Source organism: Salvelinus fontinalis, chromosome 4 (genome assembly GCF_029448725.1).
Source record: "Salvelinus fontinalis isolate EN_2023a chromosome 4, ASM2944872v1, whole genome shotgun sequence".
NCBI classification, from domain to species: domain Eukaryota; kingdom Metazoa; phylum Chordata; class Actinopteri; order Salmoniformes; family Salmonidae; genus Salvelinus; species Salvelinus fontinalis.
In genome coordinates, this window is record NC_074668.1 from 15,591,379 (window position 1) to 15,618,513 (window position 27,135).

General features: G+C 42.6%; 1 protein-coding gene across 1 annotated transcript; it reads left to right on the forward strand.

Annotated features, from left to right (window-relative positions):
• Nucleotides 1-2,117: 2,117 nt before the first annotated feature.
• slc2a6 (solute carrier family 2 member 6) lies at nt 2,118-20,481 on the forward strand. The gene is made up of 11 exons (XM_055918892.1): nt 2,118-2,319; nt 2,443-2,596; nt 4,511-4,620; nt 14,409-14,505; nt 15,318-15,417; nt 15,531-15,742; nt 15,833-15,982; nt 16,505-16,613; nt 16,840-17,016; nt 17,149-17,294; nt 17,956-20,481. The coding sequence occupies exons 1-11, from the start codon at nt 2,273-2,275 to the stop codon at nt 18,115-18,117; spliced, it is 1,464 nt and encodes a 487-aa protein (XP_055774867.1). The 5' UTR covers nt 2,118-2,272; the 3' UTR covers nt 18,118-20,481.
• Nucleotides 20,482-27,135: the final 6,654 nt, after the last annotated feature.

The following is a 27,135-nucleotide window of genomic DNA, read 5'->3' on the forward strand; positions in this document are numbered from 1 at the left end:
GCCCTCTGGTGGTCCTTCCGCATAAATTTGGTAAGAGACTGAAGACATTCCGAAAGAACCCTGGTTCATCGAGGTTCGGTGCATAAAGGTTTATAAATGTTACATGTTGTGATAGAATATGGCCTATTACTATAATAAAGCGGCCATTGGGGTCGCTTATAGTTGAAATATGTTGGAATGGGACAGTTTTTTGAAATAATATGGCTACACCTCTAGCCTTGGATGAAAAGGTTGATTGATAAATTTGTGATACCCAACTAGTTTAATCTCCATTGCTCTGTATGCTTTATGTGAGTTTCTCTTAGAAACACAATATCTCCAGATAAAGCTTTCAAATGTCAGAAAACTTTTCCTCTTTTCAAATTCGTTCTCAAACCTTGTACATTCCACGAAAGAAGGGTAATGTAAAAAAGTAGAGTTATCAGTAGTCATAATAAATAATTATTTGGTCCTCAAATACATTATAATTGTAACAGTAGGGTTGGCGCAACATGTAAAGAGCAAAGGACAAATGAAAAACACAAAAAAAACATTCTCCACCTCCCTCCCCCGTCCACTTCCCCAAAACGAAGTGGAATATAAATTCCCACATAAACACTGTGGAACTGCTGGACACTACAGGGAGACATAGGTTTCCTAACCAATGTATAGTGAAACAAAATTTGCGTACCTTCAGGTGGTCCGACTGGGCCCCCTCACTCTTATGTCTATAACAATTGCTCTTATAAAATAACTGAATTGAGCCAAACAATGTTGTCAATATGTCCCTACTGGAACAGGGAAATCGGTTAGGTGCATTTTTCTCCACCTGTAGGACTATGACAGCACTGTCATATCTGAAAACGGCGGGATAAACCGGCCTACCGATCATTGTGAACAGCTGCTCTGGCCGGCCCTAACGGTCCTAGACGTTGGTGGCTATAGTAGTAATCCTGTCAATGAAAGACTCGGCATCCTATGGTTTTTAAAACACCTTCAAACAAGCAGGGAAGAGGAGGCCATGTCTGATTCCTGCATCTCTGAGCTTCTTCTGAGCTCCATCAAAGGCCTGGTGCTACTTGGTTACCTCAGCAGTGTAGTCTGGGTATGTGTTAACCCGAGCTCCGTTGAAGGACATGGGGAATTGCTGGCGGGACAGGCGCAGAATCTTTTCCCTCTCGGGGTCGTGGTGTATTTTGGCAATCATGATGCGGGCAGCGCAGCGGAGAGCCACTTTCGGCCTTGGGGGAAATGGTCAATCCCTAACAGTTTTGGTATAAATACTGCCAAGAACTGTGTTGGTCTGCCCTTCTCAATTTTTTCTTCCAAGCCTGTGATTTTGATATTTGAACGCATTGAACGTCCCTCAAGGTCAATTAGCTTGAGTTTCATAGCTTTGTTTGCTGTTAGTAGCTCTTCATACTATCCCTTGAGGGTGGCGATGTGTGTCATGTAAACACCTGCATTTCCTTCCAGATCAATAATGCGGGTTGTATGTTCAGCCAGGGAGGATTGCACTGACTGTAAGGATGAGTCGAGATGATTAAATCGAGTGTTCATGTCCTCTTCCATTTGCTTAATAGCTGCTAATATAATAGTCGGTGAGGGCTCTGAGTCAGGGTTAGCCATGCTAGCTATTACGGCCAGGCTAACGCAAGCATCGCCATCCTCGTCTTGTGCTGTGGTGGGGAATTTGCCGTCTTTCATTTCTGTTTTTGGATTAATTCATTTTCCCTTGGCCTTGTTTCTCATGGAGTTGCTCATTGTATAATTTGTCGGGCAAAAGTAGAACTGAAATCAATTTTAAGCAAGGGTGAGGAGAAGGTAGTCGGAGAAGCGTCTACTCCATGTGGTGCTCACTAGCGCCCCGTATTATTATTATTATTTATAAAGAAAATATATATTTACAGAAGAAAATATATGATGCAGACAATTACATTGATAGAAGCTAGAATCTATCTGCTATTATTTAAGCTGATCTACCCCCTAAAACAAAAACTAAAATAATTTGTTGGTAAATGACAAGTCTGTAATGACTGAACAATGTGTGTGCTATATGAGATAAGACAACCTTTCACATGTTTAGGTCTGTTGCTCAATCAAGGAGTTATAATCATATGACACACAAGTGTACAGCTTGCCACAGACTGGGGATTTATATTCTCCTTCCTTCCTATGACAACCCAATGGAATTTGTTGTGATTGCAGAACTCTAGTTTCACTTTCAGCTTGTTAAATGACAATAGCTTTAGAACTAGTTTAAGACTTATTCGGACAGGTTGCAACAAGGAAAATGGACGAGAAAACACCGCTAATAATCAAGCCCACATCGCGCACAAGGTAGGCTACAATCAAATAATTTATGTGCTGCTTTCTATCAAAGCCATCAGAGATTCTGACCAAATGCTATTTAAAAAACATGAAGTAGTTTATTCATATTACTTCCTTTTTTTTCATTCACAGCAATGCCAGGCTATACCTCGCAGTTTTTTCTGCTGTTTTGGGGAATTTCAATTTCGGCTATTCCTTGGTGTACCCCTCTCCAGTGATCCCTCAACTCAAAAACAGTGATAACCCCCAATTGAGGATGGACACAGAACAGATAGCCTGGTTTGGGGTGAGTGAGACAGAGCGGGAAAAACAACAGATGACTTCTCATTCAGTCAGTGTCTCCTTCATTAAGAGAATGTTGTCCGATGACAGCCAATAAGATAATGCCTTACCTCAATGATAATGTATTATTTTATTTTTTTAAATAAAAGTACAGCTACAGTGGGTAGAAGAAGTATTTGATACACTACCGATTTTGCGGGTTTTCCTACTTACAAAGCATGTAGAGGTCTGTAATTTTTATAATAGGTACACTTCAACTGTGAGAGACGGAATCTAAAACAAAAATCCAGAAAATCACTTTGTATGATTTTTAAATAATTCATTTGCATTTTATTGCATGCCATAAGTATTTGATACATCAGAAAAGCAGAACTTAATATTTGGTACAGAAACCTTTGTTTGCAATTACAGAGATCATACGTTTCCTGTAGTTCTTGACCAGGTTTGCACACACTGCAGCAGGGATTTTGGCCCACTCCTCCATACAGACCTTCTCCAGATCCTTCAGGTTTCAGGGCTGTCGCTGGGCAATACGGACTTTCAGCTCCCTCCAAAGATTTTCTATTGGGTTCAGGTCTGGAGACTGGCTAGGCCACTCCAGGACCTTGAGATGCTTCTTACGGAGCCACTCCTTAGTTGCCATGGCTGTGTGTTTCGGGTCGTTGTCATGCTGGAAGACCCAGCCACGACCCATCTTCAATGCTCTTACTGAGGGAAGGAGGTTGTTGGCCAAGATCTCGCGATACATGGCCCCATCCATCCTCCCCTCAATATGGTGCAGTCGTCCTGTCCCCTTTGCAGAAAAGCATCCCCAAAGAATGATGTTTCCACCTCCATGCTTCACGGTTGGGATGATGTTCTTGGGGTTGTACTCATCCTTCGTCTTCCTCCAAACACGGCGAGTGGAGTTTAGACCAAAAAGCTCTATTTTTGTCTCATCAGACCACATGACCTTCTCCCATTCCTCCTCTGGATCATCCAGATGGTCATTGGCAAACTTCAGACGGGCCTGGACATGCGCTGGCTTGAGCAGGGGGACCTTGCGTGCGCTGCAGGATTTTAATCCATGACGGCGTAGTGTGTTACTAATGGTTTTCTTTGAGACTGTGGTCCCAGCTCTCTTCAAGTCATTGACCAGGTCCTGCCGTGTAGTTCTGGGCTGATCCCTCACCTTCCTCATGATCATTGATGCCCCACGAGATGAGATCTTGCATGGAGCCCCAGACCGAGGGTGATTGACCATCATCTTGAACTTCTTCCATTTTCTAATGATTGCGCCAACAGTTGTTGCCTTCTCACCAAGCTGCTTGCCTATTGTCCTGTAGCCCATCCCAGCCTTGTGCAGGTCTACAATTTTATCCCTGATGTCCTTACACAGCTCTCTGGTCTTGGCCATTGTGGAGAGGTTGGAGTCTGTTTGATTGAGTGTGTGGACAGGTCTCTTTTATACAGGTAACGAGTTCAAACAGGTGCAGTTAATACAGGTAATGAGTGGAGAACAGGAGGGCTTCTTAAAGAAAAATTAACAGGTCTGTGAGAGCCGGAATTCTTACTGGTTGGTAGGTGATCAAATACTTATGTCATGCAATAAAATGCAAATTAATTACCTAAAAATCATACAATGTGATTTTCTGGATTTTTGTTTTAGATTCCGTCTCTCACATTGAAGTGTACCTATGATAAAAAAAATCACAGACCTCTACATGCTTTGTAAGTAGGAAAACCTGCAAAATTGGCAGTGTATCAAATAATTGTTCTCCCCACTGTATATTGTCAAGTCAATCAGACAATCCAAATGCTTGACCCATTCAGTATAAAGTATACGATGTAAGTGTAAGTAGCACTATGTCCTGAAACATTCCTCTTTAGTTTTAAGCATGTCCCTATTTGACTGTGCAGTGACTCTTTCTTTTATTAGTCTATTTTCACACTGGGGGCTGCAGCAGGAGGACTTGGTGCCATGTTTCTGAATGACCTGATTGGCCGGAAGTTGAGCATCATGGTGTCAGCAGTCCCCTCAACAGTCGGGTACGTAAGCTATGTACACATGGTCTGGATGGGAATATACATTTTCTGGTTATTTACTGAAAGAACAAGGAACTAATACATGACTTTGTCATTAAGAGGTATTATGTGTAGATTGATGAGGGGAAAGAAAGTAATTTAATTCAATTTAAAATAAGGCTGTAATGTAACAAAATGTGGAAAAGGGGAAAGAGTCTGAATACTCATATACTCTACTACCACAATGGCGCCGATAGAGAAGGCAGCATCGCTTCTAATCCTTAAGAAACTGTGCAGTATTTTGTTTTTTATGTATTATTTCTTACATTGTTAGCCCAGAAAACCTTACATGTTATTACATACAGCCGGGAAGAACTATTGAATATCAGAGAGACGTCAACTTACCATCACAACCAGCACTAGGAATACCACTTTCCCAAAGCGGACCCATTTGAACTGATTCCAGAGGCTGACCCAAAACAACGCCGCAGGAGGAGAGGGTGCCGGAGCGGTCTTCTAGTGAGGCTTCGGATGCGTGCCCACCACCCACCGCATCCGAGTACTGTATACTACTCGCTAATATTCAATCCATAAGTTAACAAAGTCAACAAAATCAGGGCAATATTTGCTTTCCAAAGGCTCAAGGGTGGAGCGGCGCCATGTGAGACGTACTTTTCTGAGCTCCTCACTGGAACATTTACATATTTGATTGGTGTCAAAGGTTGCGTCAATCAAATCTGGTATCAGGATAAAATGTGATTCAAAGTCACCAAATATACTTTAAGCATTTTTATTTAACATAAGCTCAGAATGGTAAATGCAATTTTCGTATATACGGGTTCACTGTATCACCACGCAGGGTAAAGCAGAGAACTGACTGAAATAGTACAGACATCTTCTTTTATACTGTGACAGAGGTAGTTCCAACTTTAGAGTTGGCCTGTCACAGTAGAGGCTTAGCGTGGTTTAAACTTGCTAGCCTATCGGTGGTGCCCAGACACAGCACTCAGGATTCAAATGTCCGGAATGGTGTTTGTGTAGATTGAGCTGATTTGTTGGTTTCTACACATTCCTCAGTTCCTGTTTTCGTGTTATTCAGCATTTTTCTTACACATTCCTCAGTTCCTGTCTTCTTGTTATTCAGCATTTTTCCATCTTGTCTCAACCTTGTGGTTTGCACAGTCAACACCCTAGATTAGATTAGATTGGTTTGTTCCAAAACATATGGGCATATTGTAATTTTGATCAAAATACCTTACTGTCACGTCTCTGTCGACGATGTCAGGCACCAACCGCAAGAATCAGCCCAAGGCTAATGCTAACAGACCAGCTATCCTAGCCAAGGACCATGAGGCTACACCAACGGCTGAACAATACACATCTGAGGCGAATGGACAAGAAGCTATTCTACAGTCATTAACTGAAATGAAGCAGTAATTCATTGACAAAATGGACGAAAATGCTGAGATGCAGTTGGCAGAGCTACAAATTCAGGTTAGCCAGCTGAGAGAGGAGCTGAAAACTTCCACTGAACAGGCTAGATCCAACCATGAGGCACTGGACATCCATCCGCATGACCAGCCTGGAGACCGTGGCTAATGGCCACTCAGACTCGATCACCACGCTGGAAAGGCATGCTCTCCAAATGAAAAAGGAAATCAAGGAACTTAAAGAGAACAACTCAAATTTGGAGGCTAGATCCCGTCATATGAATTCACGTATGGCGGGTGTGAGCGCGAGACAAGAGGATGGCAAGCGCACTACAGAGTTCATGGCAGAGATGCTACAACAGGCACTCGGCCTGGATAAACCCCCACTGCTAGACCGCGCACATCGCGCTCTACGAGAGAGACCGGGGGGTGACCAGCCACCACAAGCATTCGTGATAAGATGCCACTACTACCAAGAGAAAGAAGAAATCCTCCGCAATGCAGCCGAGGTCAAACAAGTGACATCCACACTTGGATTCGAATCTACCCTGACTACACTCAAGCGGTTACCAAGCAGAGGCCTATGATCAGGGGCTGTGAGGGAATCCGTTATAGCCTATGGTACCCTGCGGATTTGAGGATAACAACCCCAGATGGCGTTTGGAAAAGCATCTCAGAACCAGCGCTAGCTAAGGATTTAATTTTGAAGAATTTGACACACAAGTGAAGATGGAACACAACAGTAATTCAGTTCTCTTTCTAATGTTGGGTGAAATTTTTGCCTAATAAACCAAGCTAGGAAGCAACGGGCTATTTGGCAATCTGGAGGTAAACTATGCTAGCCAGTTTAAGGACTGAACCGGCCCATCCAGCTGCATGGACGTTACTGTTGTTGATCTGTTAACAGACTGGTTACTTGTGGTGCAAGGGAGTGTAACTCCACCTGGAGAAGATGGGGAACTAGCTATGACGTTATGTGAATTTTTCCAGTAATCATCATTTTTGATTATGATGGCCCATGTTAATGCCAGATTAGTTAGTTAGCTAACATTTATGTTACAGATCTGACCTTTTTAGCTAACGTTAGCTGACATCACTTGTTCTCAAGCTCAGATAATTCGGACTAGAGCACATCAGCATTAATATTCATGATGCTTAGACCATAAGTGAAATAATACTTTAGTAATTTTGTTATTTTGCTTTGATGGCTACCTATGTAGTAGAGCATATATTGCAAATGATGCACATCTAACGATCTCACTAGTTTGTTTAGCTGTCATTTTTTGAGGCAACCATTAGTTTACGTATAATTTACAGCAAAGGGTTTCCCTTTTTTGGTTTAATGCTGGTCTTTTGTTTCTGTATCGTTAATCCATGGTGCAAGCGCAACGCAGCCATAGCTGGTATCTTTCCCCTGCATAGTTTGGAGTTATACATCTAAGCTATCGTTGTAGATCATGGGATCTCTACTTTCATTGGTTTAGTTTGAGTTCTTAATTCCCCTCCGTTATTATATAGCTCAGTGTAGCCTGTAGCCGTGAGGCATTTATACAAATCTTCGCATTACATGTCATACCAACTAAATTCACTAGAGGGCATACAAGTTAATGGTATTGTAACAACCCTGGGTTTATAAGCTCGGAAATCGAGTCTGCCACACGAGCATGCTTTTGCCGGCACAGTCGATAGCGCGCCGGATCTCTGGCTAGAAGGTTGAGGGTTCGAGACCTGCTCCCTGGCTGTTTCATTACATTGGTGTCAGAAGTGAACGGACCTTGCATCCACGGCAGTGCGTGTGCTTGGCCGGTGAGCGCGTTCCTGTAAGACGTAGAGTCGCAAGCTAGCGCGAGGGCGCGCTCTTTGAAAGGAGGGAGTAGTGTAAGGACCCTTGGTTAAGCGTGGAAATCGACTCTGCCGCACGAGCATGCGGCACAGTCAATAGCGTGCCAGATCTCGGCATAGAAGTTTGTGGGTTCGAGACCTGCTCCCTGCCTGTTTCATTACAGTATGATTATTGACCTGCATAGCCCTGCTATTTTAGCAATAAGGGCGGGTTGAACTGCGTGATTTGAAAGGGGCTATTGTGAATTGCGGCACGTTACAGTGTACTCAAATCTGTTTGTTATTGTTATATTTTTAAGGGAGTTTTGTTTCTTCTCCTTTTAATAACCTCACATTACACAGTCAACAGGCTATCTTAAATTAACAAACATAATTGAAGTGTTACAGAACACAAAAATAACAGGGTAACCACACTGAGATATTTACTCTCAGACACTATAAATTACATAAACATGTACATTGAAAGTTTGTATGTTATGCCATATGGCAAGGAATTCACTAACCATTGCGTGTGTGTGTGTGTGTGTGTGTGTGTGTGTGTGTGTGTGTGTGTGTGTGTGTGTGTGTGTGTGTGTGTGTGTGTGTGTGTGTGTGTGTGTGTGTGTGTGTGTGTGTGTGTGTGTGTGTGTATTTGGATATGTTCTGGTGAGGCTCAGTCTCTCTCATTTGGGGAGAGGCCAGTACTGGGGTGTTACTGTTCATACTAGTTCTCCTCAATGTAAATGTATGTTTTTAATTAATTTTTTTATTATAATTACTATTATTTTTTTATTATGTTTTATTGTCCCCCTTGCAGAGGTATCAGAGAGACGTCAGAGGTTTTCAAAGGTTTTAAAGGTCCTTACTCTTAACTATGGCATTGCCAAATAGGCTAGGCATGGCAGTAGCTAAATTTGTCAGTTGGAACACGAGCGGTTTGAACCACCCAGTCAAATGTAGTAAGATATTTTCCCATTTACAGAAATTAAAGGCAGATATAGTGTATCTCCAGGAAACACATTTTCGCATTATGGATCATTCTAGACTAAAACGGGGAGGATTCTCACAGATATTCCATTCCAAGTTTCATGCTAAATGCCGTGTCTCTGCTATTTTGATTCACAGAGATGTTCAGTTCGTAGAGCCGAGGGTGTTATCGGACAAAAATTGCCGTTTTGTTATTGTGTACGGCAAACTATTCAACATGCCAGTGGTATTAGCCAATATTTATGCCCCTATTTGGGACAATGACCAGTTTTTCTCACTCCTCCCAGATCTGAACACTCACCAACTTATACTAGCGGGGGATTTGAACTGTGTCCTTCACCCCACAATAGACCGCTCTAAAGCGGTATTAGGGTCCCTTTAAATCAGCACATGTTATTCATTCTTTTAACCAGGCATATGGTGTAACAGACACCTGGAGATTTAAAAATCATACATCTAAACAATATTCTTTATTTTCCCCAGTCCATCAGACATACTCCAGAATCAATCTTTTTCTCCTAGATAACAAGTTGCTCCCGATACTAAAGTCCACTGATTATGAGGGTATTGTCATCTCAGCCCAGTGGTAATGGTACTGTGTTTTACTGATAACGTTCTCCCACAACACACTTGGCGACTCAATCCACGTCTCTTCTCAGATGAAGAATTTAACACATATATATCGGCCCAAATATATTTTTTCCTTGAGATCAATCGGCTACCAGAGACAAGTGTGTGCATCCTATGGGAAGTGCTGAATGCATACCTACGTGGCCAGATCATATCATATAATGCCGGCGTGAATAAGAAGAGATCAGCGCGTCTTACAGACCTTATAAACGACTGATCAGAGGCACTCAACCACGCCATCTGCAGACTTCTATAAGGAGAGAATTACATTACAGACTGAATTTGATATTAAATCGACCGGTTTAGCAGAGGACCTCCACTTAAAATCCAGACAAAACCACTATGAATATGGAGAACGGGCCAGTAAACTTCTTTGCCATCAACTGAGTCAATCGGCAGCAGCTGGCCTAATTCCTGAAATCACAACCTCGGCAGGTGTGACCACCTCAGACCAAAAGTGTATTAATGATCAATTCAGACATTTCTACGGGGACCTTTACTCATCAGAAACAAATAATAGATCTCTAACCACACAATTTTTTAACGACCTTGGAATTCCGGAACTAGATCCGGAAAACAAATCAGATCTTGAGAAGCCCCTCTCTGTAGCAGATTGACCGGGCAATAGAATCAATGAAAAGCGGTAAGGCCCCGGGTCACGATGGTTACCCAATTGAGTTTTACAAAAGATGATCTTCTAAGCTGAAACCCTTTTATACGATGCTTATGCTGAGGCACTCAAGCAGGGGTCGCTACCCCCAACCATGTCACAGGCTGTAATATCAATCCTCCTGAAAAAGGGGAAAGACCCGCTGAAATGTGAGTCCTACCGACCCGTTAGCCTGCTTTGTTGTGACTATAAGATACTTACCAAGGCTCTGGTTATTAGATTATAAGCGGTTATGCCCACAATAATTCACCCCAATCAGACAGGCTTTATCACATGCAGACATTAATTCGGTAACCAATATTCTTTACTCACCAAATTCTTCCCCCACTCCAGAAGCCCCGATCTCTCTGGATGCCCAGAAGTCCTTTGACCGCATTGAATTTGAATACCTTTTATATGCACTTGAAAGATTTGGATTTGGCCCTACTTTTGTCTCGTGGAAAAAGGCCCTGTATTCATGTCCTCAAGCATCTGTTCGTACTAACAGCACTCTCTCACAATATTTTTCCCTGCATATAGGAAATAGGCAGGGCTGTCCACTGAGTCTTCTCCTGTTTGATATAGCCATCGAACCCGTAGCCATCTCCCTGAGAGGCGGCGCGGGGATGGCAGGTATAAGTCGAGGAGGGCAGGTCCACAAACTGTCTCTGTATGCTGACGACCTTCTACTGTATAACTCAGACCCCATCACATCTATCCCAATCGCTATTCATATAAATTTTGCAATGTTTCAGGTTACAAAATCTATTTCACAAAAAGCTTGCTCTTTCTGCTCAATAAGCAAGCAATAGATCTATCGTTGGATTAATTTCCTTTTATGGTAGCTCTCATTACTTTCACATATTTGGACGTCTGTGTGACTCGGAAATTCAAAGACCTGTTAAATTTTTATTTCAAGCCAGCCTTGGAGAAGGCTAAGCAAGACCTCAATCGCTGATCGACACTCCCCATATCACTCGCTGGCAGTCAACTCGGTCAAGATGGTCATCATGCCAAGATTCCTGTATCAGTTTCAGACTATTCACATCTTTATAGCAAAATAATTTTTTAAAGAACTGGATAGACATATATCTACTTTCATTTAGAATAAAAAGATCCCATGGTTGCGTAAACCGTTTTTGGAGAGAGGGGGGGGGTCTTTCCCTACCCAATTTCCTCCATTACTATTGGGCTGCTAATATTCACAGATAACCTGTTGAGTCTCAACATTCTTAGAGTGGGTAGGACCGGTGTGATCCCTTATGGAAATGCACTCATGTCAAACATTGTCCCCGATCTCCTTAGTCTGTGCACCCCTACCATTGAGAAAACATTACCACTCAAACAACCCTATTGTGAAAAGTTCACTCAGGATATGGTCTCAGTTTAGGACTCACCGTGGACATAAACAAGCTGTCTCATCCATGCCTTTTATTTCCGCCCTCCCTCATAGACACAGCCTTCCAGCACAAAACTGAAAGCACGTACAGTACCACCTCATTTAATCACAGTAAGGCGACTGGAAATATGGCCGATTTACAAAAAGTGTAGTTATTCCCTCCGTAAGGCAATCAAACAAGCAAAGTGTCAGTATGGAGACAAAGTGGAGTCGCAATTCAACGGCTCAAACACGAGACGTATATGGCAGGGTCTACAAACAATCACGGATTACAAAAAGACAGCGACGTCTTGCTTCCAGACAAATTAAACAAATTCTTTGCACGCTTTGAGGACAATACAGTGCCACCGACACGGCCCGCTACCAAAGACTGTTGGCTCTACTTCTCCGTGGCTGACATAAGTAGAACTTTTAAACGTGTTAACCCTCGCAAGGCTGACGGCCCAGACGGCATACCTAGTGCGTCCTCAGAGCATGCGCAGGCCAGCTAGCTGGTGTGTTTACGAACATATTCAATCAATCCCTATCCCAGTCTGCTGTCCCCACATGCTTCAAGATGGCCAACATTGTTCTTGTTCCCTTGAAAGCTAAGGTAACTGAACTAAATGACTATCGCCCCGTAGCACTCCTGTCATCATGAAGTGCTTTGAGAGACTAGTCAAGGATCATATCACCTCCACCCTACCTGTCACCCTAGACCCACTTCAATTTGCTTACCGCCCCAATAGGTCCACAGACGATGCAATCGCTATCACACTGAACACTGCCCTATCCCATCTGGACAAGAGGAATACCTATGTAAGAATGCTGTTCATTGACTACGGCTCAGCATTCAACACCATAGTACCCTCAAAACTCATCATTAAGCTTGAGACCCTGGGTGTCGACCCCGCTCTGTGCAACTGGGTCCTGGACTTCCTGACGGGCCGCCCCCAGGTGGTGAAGGTAGGAAACAACATCTCCACTTCGCTGATCCTCAACACTGGGACCCCACAAGGGTGTGTTCTCAGCCCCCTCCTGTACTCCCTGTTCACCCACGACTGCGTGGCCATGCACGCCTCCAACTCAATCATCAAGTTTGCAGACGACACAACAGTGGTAGGCTTGATTACCAACAACGATGAGACAGCCTACAGGGAGGAGGTGAGGGCCCTCGGAGTGTGATGTCAGGAAAATAACCTCTCACTCAATGTCAGCAAAACAAAAGAGATTATCGTGGACTTCAGGAAACAGCAAATGGAGCACCCCCCCTATCCACAGCGATGGGACAGCAGTGGAGAAGGTGGAAAGTTTTAAGTTCCTCGGTGTACATATCACCAACAATCTGAAATGGTCCACCCACACAGACATTGCCTCTTTAACCTCAGCAGGCTGAAAAAATGTGGCTTGGCACCGAAAACCTTCACTAACTTTTACAGGTGCACAATTGAGAGCATCCTGTCGGACTATATCACCGCCTGGTACAGCAACTGCACCGCTCACAACCGCAGGGCTCTCCAGAGGGTGGTGCGGTTTGCACAACGCATCACCCGGGGCAAACTACCTGCCCTCCAGGACACCTACAACACCCGATGTCACAGGAAGGCAAGAAAGATCATCAAGGACAATAACCACCCGAGCCACTGCCTGTTCACCCCGCTTCCATCCATAAGGCAAGATCAGAACAGGTGCATCAAAGCTGGGACAAAGAGATTGAAAAACAGCTTCTATCTCAAGATCACCAGATTGTTAAACAGACATCACTAGCACAGAGAGGTGGCTGCCTACCTACAGACTTGATATCATTGGCCACTTTAATAAATGGAACACTAGTCACTTTAATAATGCCACTTTAAGAATGTTTATATATCTCGCACTACTCATCTCATATGTGTATAATGTGTATAATCCTCCAGTATCTATTGCATCTTAGCCTCTCTGTCACTGCTCATCCATATATTTTATACTTATACTGTATATTCTTATCTGTTACGAGAATTATGTTCTCAATGTTCATAAACCCAATTCAATTAACTACTCAGCCTGAAACCCAGAATTTGTAAGAAACTGGTTGAAATGAATCAGACGGAGGCCCAGCTACAATAGTCAGAATGTTTATTTACGAGAGCGCTGGTCTGTTGTACAAAACAATTCATTTTATACTGGCTTCTCACGCACACACATTCACACTAACATACGCACACACATTCACACTAACATACGCACACACATTCACACTAACATACGCACACACATTCACACTAACATACGCACACACATTCACACTAACATTAGCACACAATGTCCTGCTACCCAGCCGACAAAGATTAGGGGAATCCGTGAGACTTACTCCCCATCCTCCCTCAAGATAGGGAGACCCGGGGAAGTACTCTCAGTGGCCCCAGCCAAGGTCGGCACCGAATCTTGCTCAGACAGTCTGTTTTTAAGATACTATAATAGACATAACCTACACACCCGGATATATAATTCTACTGACTAAAACCACACACACCATTAGAATAATCTCATGATTCTAATCAATTTCATACAATCATATGGTTTCAGGGAGGAATATTCTAATCATTCGCATGATCAAATAGATCCCATTATCATTATCCCATTCCTTTACTAGATTGTATGTATTAGGTTTTGTTGTGGAATTTGTTAGATATTAGGTTTTGTTGTGGAATTGTTAGATATTACCTCGGGTCTAGAACCATAAGCATTTCACTACACTCACAATAACATCTGCTAACCATGTGTATGTGACCAATACCATTTCATTTGATTGTATTTACAAAAAAGCCCCAATGCATTAGGCCACATTACATTGGTGATCATAAGGTAATTATTAACAAAGTGGTTTGTATAAAAATGCAAATATTTGTTGTTGATTACCTCCTTCCAACCTTTACAGGTACATTATGATGGGAGGGGCACAGGCTACTTGGATGCTACACCTGGGCAGGTTCCTGACTGGTATCGCTGGTGGCATGACTGCTGCTTCCATACCTGTAGGTCTGATAATGTTGTGTGCTCTCAGTGGTGGAAAAAGTACCCAATTGTCATACTTTAATAGAAAATGACTCAAGTAAACGTCACCCAGTAAAATACTAGAGTAAATGTTTAAAAGTATTTGGTTTTAAATATACTTTACTATCAAAAGTAAATGGAGTTGCTAAAATATACTTAACTATCAAAAGTAAAAGTATAAATAATTTCAAATTCCTTATATTACCCATTTTCATGTTTTTTATTTATTTATATATGGCCAGGGGCACACTCCAAAACTTAGACATAATTTACAAATTAAGCATTTGTGTTTAGTGAGTCCACCAGATCAGAGGCAGTAGGGATGACCAGGGATGTTCTCTTGATAAGTGTGTGAACTGGAACATTTTCCCGTACTGCTAAGCATTCAAAATGTAACAAGTATTTTGGGTGTCAGAGAGAATTATTGATTAAAAATTACATTATTTTCTTTAGGAATGTAGTAAAGTAAATGTTGTCAAAAATATTAACAGTTAAGTCATTTTTTGGGGTATCTGTACTTAAGTAGTACTTTAAAATATTTTTACTTAAGTACTTTACACCACTGTGTGCTCTTCTGATGCTTTATCCAATAACAAAGAGTTAGACCATTTAGATACTGCTGTGGACTTCAGAATATGTCCTTAGTAAACTGGTTAACCTGATCTATTGATGTGTCCTGAAATCCCCTCTCCAGGAAATATAAACCCATCTTAGACAACAGGCTTATGGGCTTACTGTCACACCTTACATTAGTGATGATGTTGTTGTGTTCTCTTCTCTTGCACTGCTCCAGGTGTATATATCGGAGATCTCCCACCCCAAAGTTAGGGGAGCTTTGGGATCGTGCCCTCAAATCACTGCTGTGTTTGGAGCCCTGTCACTCTATGCCCTTGGTAAGAACCAATCTCCCTCTGACACATCTCATACATGGGTAGATACTGTAGGTGGCCATCCAGGAGGTCTATGTTGCTGTTAAGATTTTTGAGTTTGTATGTGTTTGGTGAAGGGCTGGTGGTTCCATGGCAGTGGCTGGCTGTGGTGGGGGAGATCCCAGCTCTGCTCATGCTGCTGCTGCTGTGCTTCATGCCCAGCTCTCCCCGCTACCTCATCATCTGTGGCAAACAGGAGCAGGCCTGCAAGGCCCTGGAGTTTCTGAGGGGGCCCGACTCAGACTTCATGACAGAGTTCAACAGGATTGAACTCAGTATCTCGTCTCAGGTACACAGACAGTACTTTGGTTTGACTGCCTCCAAAGACTTACTGTAGATGTTCGGATTGAATACATTTGGTGTTTCTCCTTTCCTCCAGGAAAGAATCAGGTGGTCCGATTTGACAACACCATTCTACTACAAGCCCATCCTGATCTCCATAGTGATGAGGTTCCTTCAGCAGATGACTGGCATAACTCCCATCCTGGTGTATCTGGAGCCCATCTTCCAGAAGACTGATGTCTTCCTGGTACGTGTCTATGGGGATTTTCACACTACTGAGCCAAACCAAGCTGCACTGAGCTGGTCTGGTTACGCATCTACCATCGTTTTTGAAAACGTGCTGGAATTGTTGGAAATATCTGAGCCAGCGCAGTTTGGTTCAGGTTGGCACGATCGTGAGAAAAGGGTAATGGATTAGGTGGGATCAAGTTAAACTGTATCAGTGGAACAGGCGTCATTGTGCTGCTTAGCAGTATTGCTTCCCCGCTCACATCTTTACCGGTACTTGGTCTTGTGCCCTCTGCCTCGCCAACACACGTAACCGCCCTGTTTGACAACATACTAACCAGCTGAGCCACAGAAAAGCTGGAAATTTGGCTGCGCCAGTGGAGACATTTCAAGCTGTGGGGTGAGCTTACGAAACAATCTGTTAGATCAGCAAATGGCTCCTTTACCTCAGTACCTTGATGATACAGAACATGTCATTTATAACCGAGGACATTTTATATTACCTTTGCCAGTTGAAAAAAATGCATCCACTTCGATCTAGGAACCTAAGTATGATGCTGCGCTGGTGGGAGCAATTCGGCTGCTGTCTGTGGTGATTGCTGCCAGTTTGATGGACAAGGCCGGAAGGAAGGCCCTCCTCTATACCTCAGGTGGGTGCGTTCGTAGGCCAAGTGAGAATAACATGTTCCGTACTCTGACAGGAACCAGAGTCATGCTTTTCAAACGAATAAAGCCAGAAGTGACGAATAAAGCCAGTAGTGACCCACAGATTTAATCAGTGTACCATAAGTGTAACTGTGTTATCGTGAATTTTTTAAATAAAAAAAATAACATTTTTATTGACTGCATTTCTGTTCACTTGTTCTTCCTCTGCAGGGTTCCTGATGTTTCTCGCTACCCTTACAATGAACATGTACTCCTACACCACCCCCTGCCCCTCCGGTAACCTGACTGGTACTGTGCTCCCCACAGACCTCATAGCACAGCAGGGGGAAGCTGCCTTCAACACCATCACCCTCATCCCATTAATAAGCACCATGGTCTTTATATTTGGTAAGAATCTGAGTCTTGATTGAGGAAATACATGTTTAATGCGTACTTTCCCAAACACACTCAACACACTTGGGTGGTTTCACATAGGCCTGCTGTAATCTTTTTTGCCCGTGCTGCTCCGTTCTCATCAAGGTTATGCTCTGGGATGGGGCCCAATCACTTGGCTTCTGATGTCTGAGATCTTGCCTCTGGGAGCACGGGGGGTCGCGTCAGGCCTGTGTGTGGGGGTCAGCTGGTTGACTGCCTTTGTCTTGAGTCATGTCTTCATTCATGTGGTGGTGAGTTCATTGCTCCATTACTCTGACTACTAATCTAATGTGTGGGTACATTTTAATGACAAATATTTAACATACTACAATTAACATAAATCCTCTTACTATGACATTCAAAGACTGTAATTGCCCTACCCATATCTTTAACTGAACTTGAGTGGATCTGGGTTAGCATTTATTGCATTCAATTTGGAACCGGGCTGCCTCCTGGGCTTGAGCTGGGTGCCTGTTCTGGCCGACTGCGAAGTTGGTTAAGCACGTGGAGTAATGAATATGATTCTGTGTTTTCAAAAGCAAAAGTGATTGCTTTTGATTAAAATGCGTTATCTGGCTTCCCAATGAAAAACTAGTTTTAAAATTAGAGCATGTATTTTATGGAAAAGAGATGAATGTATCTGAACGATGCACTGTTGCATTGTTGACAATATGATAGAGCAGCTGCAGATTACCGGTCACGTAACGGGCCATAGCCCGGTTCAGCCTGGGACAGCTTAATCTAATCCCATCCGTGTATGTTGTTAATGTGAAATATTCATCCTTGTCCCTTATACATTATTACTCACCACCAAACAACATCCCAAATTACAATCCTACATTCAACGACTAATACAAAATGATTTTGTGTTACAAAGCTCTTGTAATGAGATGTTGTCCGTGTTTTCTACAGGAGACCTATGGACTGTTTGTTCCGTTCCTGTTCTTCTCGGTGGTGTGTGTGGTGAACATCATTTTCACCGCCGTGTATGTCCCTGAGACCAGGAACAGGTCACTGGAGGAGATTGAGAACTATTTCCGGACTGGACGCAGTTTCACCATCATTGACACATAGCACCTGTTTGCTGTTGATTACTGGAGCATTGTGGACTTAGTGGACTTCATCAACATGATGCAGTCATTTGTATGAATTGATTTTATTCAGGTGTTCAGTTCCGTGATTTAAATGTTTGTTAAAGGACAAAGACACTGTTCTTGGATCTTAATGATATAGTTTTATTAATCACTCATACATACTGTATATTTCATTGTAAAAGGACATTACATATATACACATGTGAAAATACCATGGTCTGCCTGTCAACTTCATGTACCTGTAACAAAAGGTTATAGGGAATGGAGGTCAGACTGTCAAAGTAACACACAGATAAACCAGTTTCAGAATTAGATGCCTTAATTCCCTTTAGGTATTCAAACTCGCCCTTACCCTTTGCCTTCTTCCACAAACAGCAATGAGACATTTTCTTTTACAACAAAAAAGAGTGAAGATGATCATACACAATTACAGTGGCAAGAAAAAGTATGTGAACCCTTTGGAATTACCTGGATTTGGTCATCAAATTTGATCTGATGTGCTTAAACTAATAACACACACATTATTGTATTTTTCTTGTCTATATTGAATACATAATTTAAACATTCATAGTGTAGGTTGTAAAAAGCATGTGAACCCCTAGGCTAATGACTTCTCCAAAAGCTAATTGGAGTCAGGGGTCAGCTAACCTGGAGTCCAATCAATGAGACGAGATTGGAGATGTTGGTTAGAGCTGCCTTGCCCTATAAAAAACACTCACAAAGTTTCAGTTTGCTGTTCAAAAGAAGCATTGCCTGATGTGAACCATGCCTCGAACAAAATAGATCTCAGAAGACCTAAGATTAAGAATGGTTGACTTGCATAAAGCTGGAAAGGGTTACAAAAGTATCTCTAAAAGCCTTGATGTTCATTAGTCCACAGTAAGACAAATTGTCTATAAATGTAGAAAGTTCAGCACTGTTGCTACTCTCCCTAGGAGTGGCCGTCCTGCAAAGTTGACTGCATGAGCACAACGCAGAATGCTCAATGAGGTTAAGAAGAATCCTAGAGAGTCAACTAAAGACTTACAGAAATCTCTGGAACATGCTAACATCTCTGTTGACAAGTCTACGATACATTAAACACTAAACAATAATGGTATTCATGGGAGGACACCACAGAAGAAGAAACTGCTGTCCAAGAAAAACATGGCTGCACGTCTGAAGTTTGCAAAAGTACACCTGGATGTTCCACAGCGCTACTGGCAAAATATTCTGTGGACAGATGAAACTACAGTTGATTTGTTTGGAAGGAACACACAACACTATTCTGTGGAGGGAGCATCAGTTTGGGGCTGCTTTGCTGCCTCAGGGCCTGGACAGCTTGCTATCATCGACGGAAAAATTAATTCTGAAGTTTATCAAGACATTTTGCAGGAGAATGTTAGGCTATCTGCCACCAATTGAAGCTCAACAGAAGTTGGGTGATGCAAAAGGACAACGACCCAAAACACAGAAGTAAATCAACAACAGAATGGCTTCAACAGAAGAAAATACGCCTTCTGGAGTGGCCCAGTCAGAGTCCTGACCTCAACCCGATTGAGATGCTGTGGCATGACCTCAAGAGAGCAGTTCACACCAGACATCCCAAGAATATTGCTGAACTGAAACAGTTTTGTAAAGAGGAATGGTCCAAAATTCCTCCTGACCGTTGTGCAGGTCTGATCCACAACTACAGAAAATGTTTGGCTGAGGTTATTGCTGCCAAAGGAGGGTCAACCAGATATTAAATCCAAGGGTTCACATACTTTTCCCACCCTGCACTGTGAATGTTTACACGGTGTGTTCAATAAAGACATGAAAAAGTATAATTGTTTGTGTGTTATTAGTTTAAGCAGACTGTGTTTGTCTATTGTTGTGTCCTAGATGAAGATCAGATCAAATTCGATGACCAATTTATGCAGAAATCCAGTTATTTCCAAAGGGTTCACATACCTTTTCTTGCCACTGTACATCTAGACGGTGTTGGGGAAATAGTTTACCCAGCTACCCACAAAATACCATGTTGGTTTGCCATTTCATTACAAACCCTGTTTTATTTCCTGGTCGTTTGGTATTCTGTTCCCTTTCCACTTAAAAATACAAGCTGCTTCTGACATTGCTGCCTCTTTAGGCTCGTTTCCATCAGTATGGTGGAAAAAAGATGGCACCATGAGGAAGGAAAATTATTTGGATATATTGAAGCAACATCTCAAGACATCAGTCAGGAAGTTAAACATTTTGTTTGCAAATGGGTCTTCCAAAAGGACAAGGACCCCAAGCATACTTCCAAAGTTGTGGCAAAATGGATTAAGGACAACGAAGTTGACATTTCACATTCTTAAAATAAAGTGGTGATCTTAACTGACCTAAGAAAGGGAATTTTTACTCGGATTAAATGTCAGGAATTGTGAAAAACTGAGTTTAAATGTATTTGGCTAAGATGTATGTAAACTTCCAACATCAACTGTCACATGGGCGGCAGGTAGCCTAGTGGTTAGAGCGTTGGACTACAAACCGGAAGGTTGCAAGATTGAATCCCTGAGCTGACAAGGTAAAAAAATATGTTGTTCTACCCCTGAACAAGGCAGTTAACCCACTGTTCCTAAGCTGACTTGCCTAGTTAAATAAAGGTAAAATAAAAAAATTAGGGTCACTGTGGGGATGATGTCATTAATGCACTTATTGATGAAGCCAATGACTGATGTGTACTCAATGCCATTGGAAGAATCCTGGAGCGTATTCCAGTCTGTGCTAGCAAAACAATCCTGAAGCTTCATCTGACTATGTTTTTTATTGACCTAGTCACTGGTGCTTCCTGCTTGAATTTTTTCTTGTAAGCAGGAATCGGGAGGATAGAGTTATGGTCAGATTTGCCAAATGGAGTGCAAGGGATAGCTTTGTACGCATCTCTGTGTGTGGAGTAAAGGTGGTCTAGAGTTTTCTTTTCCCTCTGGTTGCACATTTAACACGCTGATAGAAATTTGGTGAAACTGATTTAAGTTTCCCTGCATTAAAGTCCCCGGCCACTAGGAGAGCCACCTCTGGATGAGCATTTTCCTGTTTGCTCATGGCGGAATACATCTCATTGAGTGCGGTCTTAGTGCCAGCATCGGTCTGTGGTGGTATGTAGACAGCTGCGATAAATAAAGATGAAAACTCTCTAGGTAGTGTCACAATGTGGCCCTTTTGGGGTGTATATCGTGGCTCCCCCCCCTCTCATGCTCTCCCACATCAGGTTTTACAATGGTCATAAATTCCTGATAGAAACTCTCTCTCATTGCTGCCATTGAGTATGGAGGGAGAGAGCCTATGGAGAACAAAGACATTCTTCTTCCCAAAACTCCTAATCCCCAAAATTGACGAATTCAAAAATATTTATATTTTTGAGAATGTGGGAATGGTCCGTGGACACTTAAAGGACAGTCATGTTGAGTGTGTTTCATTTGGTGATCTCATGAAGGACAGGAAACACACATAACTATATCTCTTAAAGTGTACATTTCCCAGCTGTCAGGTTTACTTCTGAATGTTGTATAAGATGGAGGAATAAGAATACTTTTGAAAAGATAACAATGTGATTTAGTCTTCTAAATGAGAATTGGTTGTTTTATGATAACCTATGCACAGTCAGAGGTCCACGCCCAGTTGGGCACAAATTTGATGAGATGGCCCCTTTGCTACCCAAGTATAAAAGCCACCGTAATGCAATTTACATTAGACCATGCAAACCGCGGTGTAAGCTAAGGTTGCAAATGGTTGAATTTATAAGACCAGAAAATATGAAACGGTAGCTACATGTTGAAATGGTTGGCACTACAACTTTACCAAAGGACAAGACCAGAGAATGTGGAGATCATTCCCACGTTGAAATGGCAAAGAAATCTACAAACTAAAGAACAATTATGCAGACTGCAGCTGTTTAAATACTTTAGTCTGGTAATCTCCCTCGATCTAAGAACAGTTCCAAATGGTACTCTGAAGTATCCATTATAACAACTATGACAGACTGTGATTCCTGGGGAACGCAACCAGAGACTTTTCTGTCGACTCTCTCCAGCAGATGGACCGTCGACCACCGAGAGAGACAACAAGACATACACTCGTAAATATGTCAATTGCAATTTAATTTCAAATGAGTGATTGTTCATGTCAAGTATTAGCAATTTCTATGAGTGTAGTTATCAGTTATGAGTTTCCTGCTCTTGAGCAAACTGGATCTGTTTAAATACTTTAGTCTGGTAAACACACCCGATCTAAGAACAGTTCCGAATGGTACTCTGAAGTATTCAATATAACAACTACGACAGACTATGACTCCTGGGGAACGCAACCAGAGACTTGTCTGTCGACTCTCTCCAGCAGATGGACCGTCGACCACAATGAACGATCGTTCATGTAAAGTATTAGCAATTTCTATGAGTGTAGTTATCAGCTATGAGTTTCCCGCTCTTTATCTACCAAGCCGTCATATCGGTTTCGTCCACTAGGGACTTTTTCTTTTTATCATGTATTACCACATGTATGAACTAATTGTGTATTTTCATGTATTTCTGTGACTTGATTAGATAGTTAGTAAATAAATAATGAAACCAATTTGTATATTGCTGATTCATAATTTATGCTAGGGTTTGTGCAGATATCCAAGGGTTTGCAACGTTCAGTAATGAGAACCTATGAGGTGCAATTCATTAATAAGCAACTGTTTTGATAAGATGTGAAAATATCTGAACAGGCGTTTCCAGAAATAGAGACTCTATAAACATTTTCCCGTGGTGCCCCAACTTCCTAGTTAATTAAAGTTTACATGATTAGTTTAATCACGTAATAATAATTACACATAGAGAGTTGATTTGATAAAATAACAGTCTTCACATTTAATGATAGTCACAGACACGACAGTAGATAGTGTAGTCAGAGACACGACAGTAGATAGTGTGGTCTACAGCTTATCATGAGATACTCTACCTCAGGCGAGCAAAACCTCGAGACTTCCTTAGTGCACTAGTTGTTGTTTACAAATATACATAGTCTGGCTCGTCGGACTCGTTAAAGGAAAGAAAAGCTTCCGCCAGTTTGTGGTGAGTAATCTCTGTTCTGATGTCCAGATGTTCTTTTGGTCATAAGAGACAGTAAAGGCTACATTATGTACAGAATAAGTAAAAAAAAGAAGTTACAAACAATGCAAAAAAACTAACAAAAAAACATAGTTGGTTAGGAGCACGTAAAACGTCCGCCATCTTCTCAGGCGCCATGATACATGGCCTGGTACATGATAAAATGTTCTGGTAGTTGGTAAACTTCATGATGCCGTTGACCTTAATAACAAGGGCCCCAGGACCAGTAGAAGCACAATAACACCACCTGGAGTTTGTAAAACGGCATTGGCACTTGGATTGGAACCGGTGCTATGGTCAAATGACATGAAAATAGAGGTCTTTGGCCATCCAAACCTGCGGTGTGTAACGGTTTTCTTCCGTTGGTGAAGGAGAGGACCAAAATGCAGCACGGCTAGTGTTCAACATGTTTAATAAACAAAAAGATGATAACGTGAACACTATACAAAATACAAAATAACAAATGTGAAAACCGAGACAGTCCTATCTGGTGCAGAACACAAAGACAGAAGACAACCACCCACAAACCACAACACAAAACAAGCCACCTAAATATGATTCCCAATCAGAGACAACACAAAACACCTGCCTCTGATTGAGAACCATATTAGGCCAAACATAGAAACAGACAAACTAGACACACAACATAGAATGCCCAACCAGCTCACGTCCTGACCAACACTAAAACAAGTAAAACAAGTAAAACACACAAGAACTATGGTCAGAACGTGACAGACCCCCCTCCTGAGGTGCGTACTCCGAACGCACCACCTAAAACTCTAGGGGAGGGTCTGGGTGGGCATCTGTCCGCGGTGGCGGCTCCGGCGCTGGACGAGGATCCCACTCCACCATTGTCTTTGTCCCCGTCCTTAGTGTCCTTTGAGTGGCGACCCTCGCCGCCGACCTTGGCCTAGGAACCTTCACAAAGGTCTCCACTAGACTGAGGAAACTCCTCCGGACTGAGGGGCAGCTCATGACAGAGAGGTAGCTTATGACAGAGAGGTAGCTTAAGACAGAGAGGTAGCTCAGGACTGAAGGGCAGCTCAGGACTGAAGGGCAGCTCCGGACTGAAGGGCAGCTCCTGACATGCAGGGCAGCTCATGACTGGAGGGAAGCTCATAACTGGAGGGCAGCTCATGACTGGAGGGCAGCTCATGAATGGAGGGCAGCTCATGACTGGAGGGCAGCTCATGACTGAAGGGCAGCTCATGACTGGCGGGCAACTCTGGCCGCTCCTGACTGGCAGGCGGCTCCGGCTGCTCCTGACTTGCGGGCGGCTCCGGCAGCTCCTGACTGGCGGGCGGCTCCGGCAGCTCCTGACTGGCGGGCGGCTCCGGCAGCTCCTGACTGGCGGGCGACTCCGGCAGCTCCTGAATGGCGGACGGCTCTAGCGGCTCGGGACAGACGGGCGGCTCTAGCGGCTCGGGACAGACGGGCCGCTCTAATGGCTCGGGACATACGGGCAGCTCTGACGGCTCGGGACAGACGGGCGGCTCAGATGGTGCTGGGCAGATGGACGGCTCAGATGGCGCTGGGCAGGCAGGCAGCTCAGATGGCGCTGGGCAGGCGGGCAGCTCAGATGGCGCTGGGCAGACGGGCAGCTCAGATGGCGCTGGGCAGACGGTGCAGCTCAGATGGCGCTGGGCAGACGGGCAGCTCAGACGGCGCTGGGCAGACGGGCAGCTCAGACGGCGCTGGGCAGACTTGTCAAATTTGTAAAATTGTCAAAAAGAAAGAAAAAATTGCTTCTTAACAAAGAGTATTTTCTCATGCAAGAATTTTGCTAGGACTGTCTGGGAGTGGTCGAAGTAGGGAGGGGAAAACTGAAATATGTCTGTTATTAGCATAGAGGTTTGGAACTCTTTTTATTGGTCTATTAACTGATGTCACTAAGCAGGCCAAATCTCCATCCCACCAAAATGGGATGACATTTCAGGCGGTCTTTTCAAACAGCACTTACAGCAAAAGAACATTATCATAATTTTCACAATTTTACAGTATTATTTCAACTTCATAGTGTGGAAATATATATAAAATACAGGAAAATCACATTTTGACTGCATTAGGCCTTTAATAAACTAAACTAATAAATAAAAATGGGGATTATTTACCTTGAGAGGCAACATGAATGCTTGGTGTGCCCATTGAAGGAGGATGCCTATCAATAATTGTAGAGAGAACTGTATCCTGTGGAGTTTTTGGGCCACCTGGCAGATTCATGTAGCCGTCATCATCATCATCACTTGCTTTCTGAGTGAGTCTGTTCAGCTCAATCAAAGTATTCTATCAAATCAAATTTTATTTGTCACAAATATTATTATGTATTGTGTGTTCATTGTTGTTTTTTTTCAACAGAGGGCAGACTGTTGTCCTCTCCCATTTATAACCTGGGCTCGTTTGCTCATTTCTATCATCTGAGACCTGAACTACTAACGGTCATAGAGCTGGAAAGAGGACACACCTCCTACCTACACTCTTACAGAAAAAGGTTTTAAAAGGACTCTATCGATTGCTTCATATATGGCACCTCTAATGGTTCTATACAACCCCCAATTAATCCTTTCCTCAAGAAAGCAATAATGTGCTTCATATATGACACCCCTAAAGGTTCTATATAAAACTCAAAATAAAACTGATTTCAAGAAATAGTCTATATAGAACCTTTAGGGGTGCCAGATATGAAGCACACGATAGAAGCCTTTTGGGTTCTATATAGAACCTTTTTTTCTATGCGTGAATGCTGAAAAAGGCTTTGTTGCAAGTGCGTGGCGCCCGCTGTCCATCTCTATGGATGGATTCAAGGTCTAGCAACAGAGCCAATAAGATCTAAGAACAGCGCAGCCTGCTGTTGTGTTGAACATATATATCAAATCCCATTTTTAGTTGTCATATGCACAGGATACAGCAGGGTGTATACGGTACAATGACATAATTACTTGTGGGCTATCCTCTCAAACAGTGCAGTATCAATATAAAAAAAATATATTCAATAAAGGCAATAGATTGGGAAGAGGTACTGTATGCACAGATGACCACTATTTCCATATTTGCTTGTTTCAACATTTTGGTTAATCGATCTTTTCCAGTCTTTACTCCAGACCTCCCACTCCTAGAACTTTGTCACAGATATAAAATGTGTCATAACAAAAACAGAAATGATTCCACTCAGAAGCCAACTCGGAAGGAACTCAGAAGCCAACTCCATACACACATTCTGCTTATGTTAGTAGGCCACATTTCCTCTTTCCCCTCACAGAGTTCCTCAATTAATGACTTTAGCTCATTCTATGGGCAATTGTAATCATGTTAGGTCACAAAACACAAATGGCAAAGCATGTGATAATCAGTGTGCAGTGGATTTAAGAGGATTGTCCAGTATTTTACCCTGTGTATCACTGTAATGTTATACAGGACAGAGGTAAACATTCTAAATTATAGTCCTAGTCCTAGTATACCTGTGCAATATGTATGTATAATCACACACCCCATTCTAATTATTAACCAAGTGACTAAGAAGAGTATATGATAAGTTTTAATTGTGACACTGCATTTTACTTTAGTGGTGTTACTGGTGGATAAATAATTGCTGGTCATTAAAGTGAAATAGACCAGATTTGTTTTGGTTGGGAGGGTTACCCTAATTGTTCTGGAATTATTGATCAATAACTAACATGTTTGAAATATATACAAAATATTATCTTATCACTCTGCTAAGATTTAAAAAAAATGCAGCAAGTTTAGCAGGCATTATTTCGCTCAAATAGTTCATCTTCTTGTTCGTTCATTGGGTTACACTAAAGTCATGATTTATATAATTATGCAAGTAGCCTACACTCGAGTCCTCAAAAGCGATTGGTCGACCAGAAACAGGAGGATTGTCCCCTGTAGAGCGAATCCCTCATCGC

Excerpts from the sequence above, each read along its gene's own strand:
- slc2a6 (XM_055918892.1), top strand. The coding sequence starts at position 2,273 with ATGGACGAGAAAACACCGCTAATAATCAAGCCCACATCGCGCACAAG. Across the intron at positions 16,614-16,839 it reads GGCCCTCCTCTATACCTCAG|GGTTCCTGATGTTTCTCGCT; the intron begins GTGGGTGCGTTC and ends CTTCCTCTGCAG. Across the intron at positions 17,017-17,148 it reads CACCATGGTCTTTATATTTG|GTTATGCTCTGGGATGGGGC; the intron begins GTAAGAATCTGA and ends GTTCTCATCAAG.